Source organism: Mytilus galloprovincialis, chromosome 8 (assembly GCF_965363235.1).
Source record: "Mytilus galloprovincialis chromosome 8, xbMytGall1.hap1.1, whole genome shotgun sequence".
NCBI classification, from domain to species: Eukaryota; Metazoa; Mollusca; class Bivalvia; order Mytilida; family Mytilidae; genus Mytilus; species Mytilus galloprovincialis.
This window is the reverse complement of record NC_134845.1, coordinates 88,832,731-88,845,503: the sequence shown is the minus strand read 5'-3', so window position 1 is coordinate 88,845,503 and position 12,773 is coordinate 88,832,731. Positions and strand designations below refer to the sequence as shown.

General features: G+C 34.3%; 1 protein-coding gene across 1 annotated transcript; it reads right to left on the bottom strand.

Moving 5' to 3' along the window:
- Nucleotides 1–5,555: 5,555 nt before the first annotated feature.
- LOC143042783 (uncharacterized) lies at nt 5,556–7,972 on the bottom strand. The gene has a single exon (XM_076215242.1). The coding sequence runs from the start codon at nt 7,950–7,952 to the stop codon at nt 5,943–5,945; it is 2,010 nt and encodes a 669-aa protein (XP_076071357.1). The 5' UTR covers nt 7,953–7,972; the 3' UTR covers nt 5,556–5,942.
- Between the last annotated feature and the right edge of the window lie 4,801 nt (nt 7,973–12,773).

Genomic DNA, 12,773 nt, shown 5'->3' with positions numbered 1-12,773 from the left:
GACATAACACTAAAATGTAACACACATAGACAAAATCCCACGAGAATAACAAATATAACATATATATATAAAACATCAAAACCAAATACATGAATTTGGGATAGACAAGTACCGTGACACGTCTTATCGCAATGTGAATTTACACTCAAAAATAAGAGAAAACAAACGACACAACGTTATAATGTAATACACACAGAAACGAACTATAATATAACAATGACCATATTCCTGACTTGGTACAGGGCATTTTTAAAGGAAAAAATGGTGGGTTGAACCTGGTTTTGTGGCATGCCAAACCTCGCACTTTTATGGCCATGTGAAATATAACATCAAAATGACAACACAGGACTACAATATAAATAAATTGGAGAACACAATTGACAAAGAATCACACGAACAACAGCCAACAAAAGGCAACAAGTTCAAAATTTTAATACGCCAGAAGTGTATTTTGTCCACACAAGACCTATGTGTGACGCACAGATACAAAAGTTTGAAAGCCGAAACGAGTACAAAGTTGAACAGCATCGAGGACCAAAAGATCAAAAAGGTTGTGCCAAAAACGGCAAGGGTTTTCTGTTAAGTTACCAGAAAATCCCTATAATTTAGAGTAATTTATACTTTTGCAAACAGTAAATTTAATAAAATGAATATTCAAAAGATGTACATGATAAAGCTGAAGTATTAACTAATTACAGGAAACAACTGAAATACATTTACATAACCAGACATTTGAAACACAAAAGTAGACACATCCGAATACGTTTAAACCTTATATAGGACTTCCAAACTGTTCCCTTTAATATGAAGGTAGTGAAGTCAGCAACTGTAGTTTCGGTTTGTTCGTTTTTTTTAACGGGCTCGGACATTTGCCAAACTGAATAACTTGAAATCATTACAGCTGATTTCTTATACCTGCAAAGTAAAACTTTGGTTGGCTTGCTTGCTTGCTTTGTTTGAATAGTTGTTTATATAAGCTTTGAAAATAAGATAAATATATATATATATAGGCATAGTTTAACTTGTATATTTTATATTTTGTACAATATACAAACAAAGCAAGCAAGCTAACCAAAGTTTTGCTCTACATGCAGTAGGAAAACAGCTGTAATGATTTTATCCATATGTATGTGCGACAAGGTGGAAAATTTTATATGTTTTGTGAAAATTGCAGCGTTGGATCTATAATAAAAAAAAAGAAGATGTGGTATGATTGCCAATGAGACATCTGTCCACAAGAGACCAAAATGACACAGAAATTAACATTTATAGATCACCGTACGGCCTTCAACAATGAGCAAAGCCCATACCGCATAGTCAGCTATAAAAGCCCCCGATATGACAATGTAAATCGATTCAAACCAGAAAACTAACGGCCTTAATTATATATAAAAAAAATGAAATATGTAACACATTAACAAACGACAACCACTGAAATACAGGCTCCTATACAATATATTTTTTTTGATGGGATAGATTTCTTCTCCTTTTATCAATACATTTAATTGGGCCGGTTTTTTTTTCTTTTTTTTTTCTTTGGTTTTTTTTACACAATTAATTTTTGAGTCGTTAATAGCTTACTTTTCAGCATTGAACCTATGACTGCTTACTTTACTAAATTACGTCTTTGTTGGAAAAAGATGTCTCATTTGGCACTCATACCGCATCTTTTTATTTCTATATACAAATCACGTTTAAGAAAAAAATAAATAGACAATAACTGTATAGTGTCTTTAAATATCAGCTGTATTTGTACGAGGCTATGAAATAAGGTGTATGCGAGCTTTTAGCGAACTTCTACACCTGTTTCGAGCCGAGTACAAATACAGCTGATATTCAAAGACACTAAACAGTTATTGTCTTTATCCTGCAATTAATTTTGTATATTGTTTGTGTTTGAAAGAAACAAAAACTAACATATTTAGCATTTATTTTCGATTTGTAATCCTTTGAGGCCCGCGTAGAAATATCTAAATCACACTACGCTGGAGTCGGGTTCGCAAAAAAAAAAAAAATCTCGAAGGGTCAACAATAATACATCGCTAAAGGTGAATAATTATCTATTTTAACATAACAGCTAATTTCAACACACAAATAACAAAACATTGTCAAATTTGAAACAGAAGTGTACGAGTTGTCCTACGCTTCAGACTTGACATTCACTAAACATGCATGCTGAAATTGACATGGTTGATTTTGTAACACAATCATACACATTCAAGTTTTGAAATCTTCACTTGTCATCGTCATTAGAATGCAACTGGAATACACATTCTGAGGTCACACAGGTTCAAACAATACTCAGTCCGGCAGTGGGTGGAGCTTTAAAGCGATATCTGTATAGTATACAGATACAGCATAGCGATATCTGTAGGGTTGTATCTGTATAGTAGGACACCCAATTGCAGGATAATAGGTATGGCACCCATTATGATCCAGTCTTTAAATATTGGAGACATTTTACATTCTAATGCAACAACGTTTGTAACGTTCATTTTGATTGGATAACGTCACTTTCTTACATGGCATCAATTGACAATTGATGCTATGGGACGTACGCGCAAGCGCAGACGGCATATGACAGATTTTAAATACATGTTTTAACGTTATTTTCTGTCAGTTTCATTAGAATGGAGATAACAATATTGTATTTAAAGCTCCGACGGCATCAATTTGGGATTTGATGGTCGCAAATACCCGTTTACTGTCTCCGCTAACGCGTCGCCAGTAAACTTAATTTGCGACCATCAAATCCCCAATTGATGCCGTCGGAGCTTAAAATACAATACAGTTATCTCCTAATAGGACAGCAGCCGAACGATAAAAAAACCTCTGAGGTATATTTTGTGATAAAATTAGCAACAAACGGATATTATCGATGGATGCAACTATAAAAAAATGTATTGAGCTATATACCGTACCCGCTCAGTGGCGGTGTTCCGGGGGATGGGCCCCCTTTTTTGGACGATCAGTGCATTTGGATGGGGACATGTAGTTGGAACCCCCTCCCTTTTTGGCCAAGGTTAGGACCCCTTTTTAAAATGGCTGGATCCGCCCCTGCCGCTTTCATAACACTGATTTTTAGCATACTGAATATTATGATGTTCTTACTATTAGTTCAGGTCCTGATAAAAAAATTACAAATTCAGTACAGAAAGATCGATGTGTTTCAATGAAAGTTTTCGTGTTTTTCTAGGCAGAAATGATTTTGGGATGACATTATACAGGTTTAAAAGAGCTCAAATGATTTTCTTACAGGACAGTGGTCACCCAATTTGATATTTCACTGTGTCATGTCGTGAAATTAATGCAGGTTCAATTCATAACAATGCATAAAACAGGTTCAACTACTTTTGCAAGGCGAAAAAGAAAGTCGAATCGTGAAGCCAATAAACAATATTTTTTTAATCTGAGCATGCAAATTGAAGATTACGTTATATATTTTACATAAAATATATTTGCAGAATAAAAACTTTGGTAATAAGAGTCCCAGACAATATATTAGTTGACTGTTTTCCCACTAATTCAACGTGTTTAAAGTAGTAGTTTACTCGTAGTAGCCCATAATGCATTGTAGTTCATTGAGTCAATTGGTCAGTTTTTCAAGGCCATATTGGCCTTGTGTTTTGGAAATTACTATGCAAATATATTCTGACGTCAGAAAATCTAGAGTTCTCGACCTGTTCAACATGTATTTAAAAATAGACGTTGAAATACCTTAGAGAAAACCCTATAAACTCATACTTTTTGATGAATATTTTTTTAATGTTAAAATATTTTATTATATACTTGTCAGTGTTTACAATATTATCAGTGTGTGTTTTGCATTTTGTATCACCTGTTTCGAGTTTTGCAATGGGTGTATTGTGGCGGTTAAGGTATTTTATTCACATCTTTTAAAAAAATTTACAAAAAAATATTGTACAATACAACATACTACACTTTTAACCGATTTATAAAAAAGAACGCACAGACAAAGACACAAAAAACCAACACGTGGTCCTGGTAATCTGACTTGGTAGAAGTATCAAATCTGCTTTTAAATCAGTTTTTGAAGTGTACGCAAAACGTACTGATGACATTATATGGGAACGAAGTCCCCTATTACAGAAGAAAAATCAATAAAAAAAATATATTGGGTTGTACTAATGAACTCAAAATCTTTAACCTTTTTTTTGTCACTTTTTTTAAATCCCGCATTTGTGGAAAACGTAGAAATCTACTTTCTTCTTTTGGTCTCGTTGTCGTGAGACATACCTGCTTCATATCAAAAATAATGAGAGGTGGTCTCATTGCCAGAGAGACAACTTTATACAAGAGTCAAAGGAACTTGACTGGTAGCATTTGCTTTAAACAATGTGTAACTCCGAGATGACAAAATATAAAGCTTTTCAAACGAAAATACCAACAGCCTTTTTACAACCCCCTCCAAAATAAAAACCAACCAAACAAACAAACAACAATCAAGTAACGAAAACAAAACGTGGAAAGACTATATATTATAAACTACAGGACACTCACTTGATTTACACGTAAAGAATGTGGTAGAGTTGAACATGGTTATACAGCTAATGGCCAAATAGAAGATGTATTCCCCTAAGTGCACAATGTTTTGATTATGGGTTAAAAAGTCTGTGTTCTTACTTTTTGTTGAATGCTTAGCGGATAGTCTGTAAGTATGGTTTTGGCTTCACATCGTGTTTCTCGTTTCTCGTTTTGTTTATATAGATTAGACCGTTGGTTTTCCCGTTTGAATGGTTTTACACTAGTAATTTTGGGGCCCTTTATAGCTTGTTGTTCGGTGTGAGCTAAGGCTCCGTGTTGAAGGCCGTACTTTAACCTATAATGGTTTACTTTTTAAATTGTTATTTGTATGGAGAGTTGTCTGATTGGCACTCACACCTCATCTTCCTATATCTATTCACATCGTCTGTTTCAATCGATAAAAACGTCATTTTGAAATTATTTGATAACAAGTACCTACCGTTTCTTATCATGCTTATTGATTGCCAAATGATGTGGTCATGCTACTGTTGGATAGAATGATATATTGAACTCGGAACATGTTCTTGACAGGAGAATGTACTAACATATAGACGATGAAAAATACAATTATAGTGTTGGTATTCAAGACGGATGCCATCACGGGTTGGTTGAGTGTTTTGGAGTATTTGTTTCACAGCTGATGACGACAGATGTTCGCATTACAGTTATTCATAGATAAATAGAAAATACATTGTACCCTTACATCCAGTCACACCGCTCCTAAGTTCACTTCCTTCGTCTGTCTTAGGCCAACCTAATGCTGGAAAATGTAATAGTACCGTTTTCCCTACTAGCGCATGTCATATATCGTAAAATTATGAAGAAAACTACTCATTGTTGAAAACCGTATTACGCTATCATGTATAATTGTTTTAGAGCTGTACTCATTGACATATGCAATACATCTCCTTTTATTCAAATTGACATATAGAAATAAAATTCCAGATTAAACGAACAACTTATTATTCAAGATCAACTTATATATATTATTCAAAATATAAAACTTCTTCATACATGTCATATTTATAATTTTCAAAAAGTGCTTTCTTTTCTGGTTAAACTTCTGACCTTTTATAAATGTTTTTAGAACTGAAATGAAAACGTTTGTATTTCTAAATCCTGTGTCTACTTGAATGATAGTAATGTCCTACTTCCCCCTGGAAAGGTGCATACAAAAGGTATTCCACGCATTAGCAAGCAGGCTGTTCCGCAGATAAATATCTGACATCGATATTATAATATTGTTTTCCTGTCCTAAAACAGATATCATAAAGTTCTATATGCCAAGACAGCCAAACGTGTACAAAACCTGTGAAAACAAAGATCGCACATATATTTCAATTTTTCGCACTATCATCATGCTAATTGATATGCATTTACCGCTGAACGTTATAAATCTATTCACTCTCAGTACATACATCATAAAGTTTTATATAACCAGTTCCAAAAAGAGCAAGGCGTGAACAGGACTTGTCAAGACAAATATCACGAACACATTTCAATTTGTCGGAAATATTCAAAACGGTTCGTCTTCGTTCTCCGTCTTCTGATACCAGATGAATAGTTCCAGATTCATCTGCAGCAAAGATAATTCCTTCTACATGAACAGATACACTTTTTGTGTCCTTCATATGCTGATCTCTGAACTTGAAAATCTCTCTACCATTGAACGATGTACAAACAACTTCAAATTGTTCTGATGTGTATACCAAACGGTCGTTTTTTGAATCAAATCCAAGACTATTAAGATTTTTACAATTTGTTTTGGTTTTAAAACACTTCTCTAATGGCTGTTGTACATTTTCTAAACTTCGTTTTTGAACAGTGTTATCAACAATTGCATATAATATTCCATTAGATAAGCACATTCCTCCATTGTTATTATTGTCATCTTTAATGTTCGTAGCAGGGCTAAAGTGATTGACAAAATTTAAACGATATAACTTTGATCCGTAGCAAGAGACAAACAGGGTCTCGCTTTCAAAGTCAAATGCTAGTCGTTTTACTTTTGCCAAAATAGAACATTCGTCAATAATTTTTTCGTTCAAGATATCAACAGCCTTTAGCTCTCCAACTGATTCTTCCACTTTTCCTCCAACGACAACAATTTCATCTGACACGAAAACTCCTCCGTATACTTTGAAACCATTTAGATCTATAGTTTTAATATGTTTCAAAATAATACTGTCAAAACTACTATAAGGATGTGTTTTCGAAAGAAGAGAACTGTCTGAGGGAAGTAACTGTTCGACATATGTGTTTATTTCGACTGGAATTGTTTTTAATAAATCAAGCTCAATAAGGCCATCAATATTTTCAACTTGATCTAGTTTAGCACTTTTTACTAATTTAGCTTTAGAAATTGCACTTGTATTCCAAACCGAACTTGCTTCTGTCAGGACAGATTTTAATTCGACTTTTGATTTTTCGAAATGAATAAACATTTGGCTTAATGTGCCATGTTCCTCAACAGTTTTTGATGTACAATGTAACTTTTCAAAATAATTTGAAAGTTTTTCAAATGTTTTCACTTTGTTCTGGAATGCATTTTCTGATTCCTCACGAGTTATGCCCAGTCTCTTAATAAATACAGCTAACAGGCTGTCTAGCTTATCTTTTAGTGATAAAATAAATTGGTTAGCCTCTGCTTCAATTTCAGTAAAGGAAATGTCAAGTTTTTCTTTTTCATCATTCTTTTCTTTCATTACATTTTCAACTTTCACTTTAATATCATTTACTTCAGACAAGAGCACGCTTATTTTGTCAGTTTTCAGGTTCTGCATTTCTTCAAAAGCTTGCACATGTTCGCATTTTCTATGATGTAAAGTTATACAAAGTAGACAACATAGTTGTTGATGGTCAAAACAGAAAGCTTCCAAAAATTTTGAAGTGTGAAGTGGACACGAATCGGATATCATACTTAGATCTGGCTCGTCTACACCGGAAGAGGCAGTATCCATTTCTTCAATTTTCACAATTTTATGGTCAGCAGAGAGTTTCATAATGCCGTGGAATTGCAAGCATTCCTCACACAACGCTTCCATGCAATCACAACACCATTGTGTTGCCTCGGAAATTTTGTCTCGCCTTTTACAGAGATGACATTCCTGTTTGACGCTTTTTGCATTATTCATTAATGACGAAATTGTAAAATTATGAGGGAGTAATGCTGCCCATTGCGATGCTTCGTCTTCTGGGTTGTTGGGTGTAACAACTGTCCTACATACAGGACAGGGGTAGTTGGAAAGTTTTTGTTCTGCGCGTTGTTCAGTGGATAAAATAAACTCACCAATGCATGCTTCACAAAAGGTATGTAAACATGGTAAACTTTTCGGTGATTTAAGTGTCTCTAAACAAATAGGACATGCGAAGGCGTCCTGTTCATTGATTTGTTCTTCCGTAGCCATTTCACTTCCTTGTAGTATCAATGTTCCCGTTAATAGTTGTCTCCCTTTAGATGAATTTGGCTATTTATTTTAGGTATTTTTAACATATAGCTCTTCAACGATTTTCGGTACTTATACATCTTCGGATTTCAAATGTTTGGCTTTGAGCGTTCCTGATGAAGGTAAATCCAGAAAAGCGCTTCGGACGCAATAAATTATTAAACGTGTTGTTTTATATTTTTACATCACTGGGTCGATACCTCTGCTGGTGGACTATCAGTCCCCGAGGGTATCATCAGCTCAGTAGTCAGTGCTTCGGTACTGACATGATTAAACAAACTTTAAAATTGTCCGTTTATAAATTTTGAAATTATTATGAAACTAAGGTTTCAACTCCCTCAGGCAAAGTTGGCTTTAGATGAATTTGGCTATTTATTTTAGGTATTTTTAACATATAGCTCTTCAACGATTTTCGGTACTTATACATCTTCGGATTTCAAATGTTTGGCTTTGAGCGTTCCTGATGAAGGTAAATCCAGAAAAGCGCTTCGGACGCAATAAATTATTAAACGTGTTGTTTTATATTTTTACATCACTGGGTCGATACCTCTGCTGGTGGACTATCAGTCCCCGAGGGTATCATCAGCTCAGTAGTCAGTGCTTCGGTACTGACATGATTAAACAAACTTTAAAATTGTCCGTTTATAAATTTTGAAATTATTATGAAACTAAGGTTTCAACTCCCTCAGGCAAAGTTGGCTTTAGATGAATTTGGCTATTTATTTTAGGTATTTTTAACATATAGCTCTTCAACGATTTTCGGTACTTATACATCTTCGGATTTCAAATGTTTGGCTTTGAGCGTTCCTGATGAAGGTAAATCCAGAAAAGCGCTTCGGACGCAATAAATTATTAAACGTGTTGTTTTATATTTTTAGATAAACAAGTGTGGACACATATCAGTGTGGATAGTTATTGATCTGTTAGACGTGTCACAAGTAATACCTTTTCTAAAAGGCTCGCCGTCTCAAAGCTGATGAAAATTTTGAAAATGGTTTTACATGTAGAAAAGTGAATAACAAAAAAACAAAGGGCAAATACGAATTTTGTGATTTTCCTATTTCTTTGTTGTGGTGATTAACATGCACATATCTCCGATTTCTTTCCATACACACCTTTTAATATAAATGTTTCAGACCGTATGAGTATTTGCACCGTATGCGAAATTTAAAAAAAAATACTCATTCGGTCGGACTGATTTTAAGAAGTAGATGAAGTTTATTAGATACGAATGTATATTTTTCAGGACAACATAACTGAAATCTCGAATTAATATAAAATGTTCAATAGTAATTGGAATAAAAGCATAATATTTTAATTATTTAAAAAAGTCGCGTTTAAAATTTAATCCGGTATTCTCATGTATTAAGCATGTCATTAATATATGTACCAAAATTGAATATTGCTCACTGAATTAAACTTATTAGAATATTTTGAAGTAAACAAAATGTGTGAAGAAAATACTTTAGAATCTGTAGGAACTTTACTAGAAAAACCACCTGTTTACTTCTAAAAAAACTGAGAGAATTAGAAATGTTTTGATAAATGGACCGTGTGAGTATACTCGTACGGTCCGACCGTATGCGTATGGTCGGACCGTACGAGTATACGCATTCGGTCCGGACCGTACGCGTACGATCCAAATACTCGTATAGTCTGGAACATAAACATGATAAAATTAAATATGGATTTAAAAAAAAAAAGTGGTATGATTTTTCAATGGAACAATACTAAAACAAAAAACATAGAAATTAAAAACTATAGCTCAGCGTACGGCCTTCAACAATAAGCAAAACTCAAACCAAATAGTCAAATATGAAAGGCCACGGAATGACAAATGTAAGACAATTCAAACGGAGAAAACAACGGCCTAATTTATTTACAAAATAATATTCGAAAAAATAAAAAAAGTAACACAGCCACAAATGACAGCCACTGAGAAACAGGCTTCTGACTTTAAACTTTGAAAAGAAACACAAAGAATGTAGCGGGGTTAAAATAGTTAAATGGTGATAAATCCTCCTTTAACCTGGAACATTGTATAACAGCACAAAACAAGAACACACTCTTCACTCTTCAAAAACAAACGTATTTTGGGGAATGTATAAACACCAAAAAAAAGGAAGATACTTCATCATCTGCGTTTTCATTGGTTATTACTTTTTTGTTTGTGTTTTTCTTTCAAACAGATATATGTTATTCATAGATGAGCTGTTTATTTGTATTAGAAAAGTAGAACCTTTGATCAAGTTACCATGCTGCATGTATATTACAATGTAATAAATCACTTGCTAAATATATTGCTTGCAAATGAAAACCATATATAGTTGACAGTTTCAGTAACCAATGAACAATGGACATGAGGTCAAGTTCAGATAATACCTGTCAGACTAACATTACAGCTTACAATCATTCCACGTAAATAATATTATTGACACACCTACCTATCTATCATGTACACCTTATAGTATGAACAGACCAAAATACACAAAAAAATATCATTGAACAATTAACCATGAAAATGAGTTCAAGGTCCGACGATACCTGAAAGAATGACATGTACACCTTACAATAATTTCATACACCAAATATAGTCGAGCTACTGCTTGTTGAATTTGAAAAAAAAACCCAGACCAAACACAAAAACTTATAAACATTGACCAATTCAATGAACCATCAAAAAGAGGCTAGGTTAGATAAAACTTGTCCGACTGATATGTAACCTTTACAATCATTGCATACACCACATATATAGTCCTACTGCGTATAGTATCTCATTCTGAGAAACAGATTTGTCTCATCGGCAATCGTACCACATCTTTGTTTTTATACTTTATATCATGTAAATTTAACCTTGGTCCCTTGATACACGAAATGATGTCGAGGTCAGGTGAAATTTGTCTGACGGACATTTTAATGTTACAATGAATCCATTTACCAAACACGTTTGTCCTATTACTCATAATAAAAGAGAAATTCACATGCTAAAAACACTAGTCTTTTTTTCAACCAGTTGCTGGACTATTAAAATGACAGACGAAAATTTCGTAACATAAGGTATTTGCATACAAGGTATGAAACATCCAGTTCTTCTACCTTCTGAAATATAAAGCTTTACAAATATAGTTTGAACTGCCGCCACTGCCGAAAAGTAATACCTTAAGTATGTTAACTGTGTAGCAGACGAGACCCCAAGCACGCAAACACAGGCACCCATTGACGAGGATCCTGATTTCGGACAATCACAAGTGATTATGTGGCAGGGTTAAACTCCATTTTATTAATTGGAATATCATAATTACTTTTTGTCTTGTTCAGCATGTTCAGTCAACACTTGTGTATTTTCTAAAATCAAACAAAAATTATAAGTAAAGATTTATGTAAACTACACATTGTCAACAAATAAGAATTTGTTAGCTGAATACTCGATTAATCACTAACGGGCTTTCTTCCTGTTCTTGTCTTTGGGTTTTTCCTCTACAGAAAGATCGTATATTTCAACGTAACTCGGTTCAAAAACAGCAAGACGGTCGTTGAACTTGTCAAAACAAATATCTCGAATGGGTTCCTTCTTATAACAATTGTGCAAAACAGTCCGCCGTTCTTTTCCATCTTCGGATATCACATGTATAGATCCATTGGAAGTTTCTCCTGTGTCTGCTACAAGTATAAATCCATGGGAATGGACGGCTAAGCTTTGTGCTTGCTTGAGGCAATTATCTTTGTATCTGAATATTTCTCTTCCTTCCAGAGACGTGCACACTACTTCATAATCTTCGGAGGTGTAAAGCAAGCGTTTATTCTTTGAATCAATATCAAGTCCGTTGAGACTGATACACTTTGTGTTGGTGTCAAAACAGTTTTCGAATATACCATCTTTTAACTTTGTGAAATCCAATCTTTGTATTGCATTGTCAACAATAACGTATAAAAAGCCATCAAAAGTGCAAATGTCTCCATTGTTACATTCAAGGCCGCAATCTTTTAATCTACACAGGCAAAATTGCAACGCATGTAAACGCATGTTTACCAGGAATTTACCGTACGTTTCTAAACATGTCAGAAACGCATGTTTGGAGCACCGTACGTTAAATACATGTTTTAAGAACGTATTGTTTACATGCGTTTATGGGAAACATGCGTTTGAAAACACATGGTTAACGCATGTTTATATGTGAAACATGCGTTTGAAGACACATGGTAAACGCATGTTCATGGTAACCGTATGTTTGAGAACATATGGTAAACAGATATTCATAAACCGTATGGTAAACATATGTTTGGATGATGGTTGCTTTACTTCCAGTTGCAGGTCAGATGCATATTCAGGCTATGAGATCATGATAATCAGAAATGAGATCTAACCCTAATTTGTATAAGACTGACACCCTAACTCACAAAGTAACAGTGTGCAGAAAGATATGTCACACTACCTGGACACAAAATTCTGACTATGTGTTGATTCAGTCTTTGTTTTTACTTCTTACTGCTTTTTGCCTAGCAAAGCAGCTTATACCAGTTTTCAAGTCTTTGCATTGACTCGGTCCCTGTTTTAACCTTTAATAACCTCCTGCACTCAAGGCAAGCACTTTCAGACTAACTGAGGTGTTCTAATAACATGTAGGATATATGAACAAAACATGTCATGATTATCACTGAACTAGTATTGTTTTGGGGCCTGCTGAAGGACGCCTCCAGGTGTGGGAATTTTTCGCTACATTGAAGACCTGTTGGTGACATTCTGCTGTTGTTTTTTCTATGGTCGGATGGTTGTCACTTTGA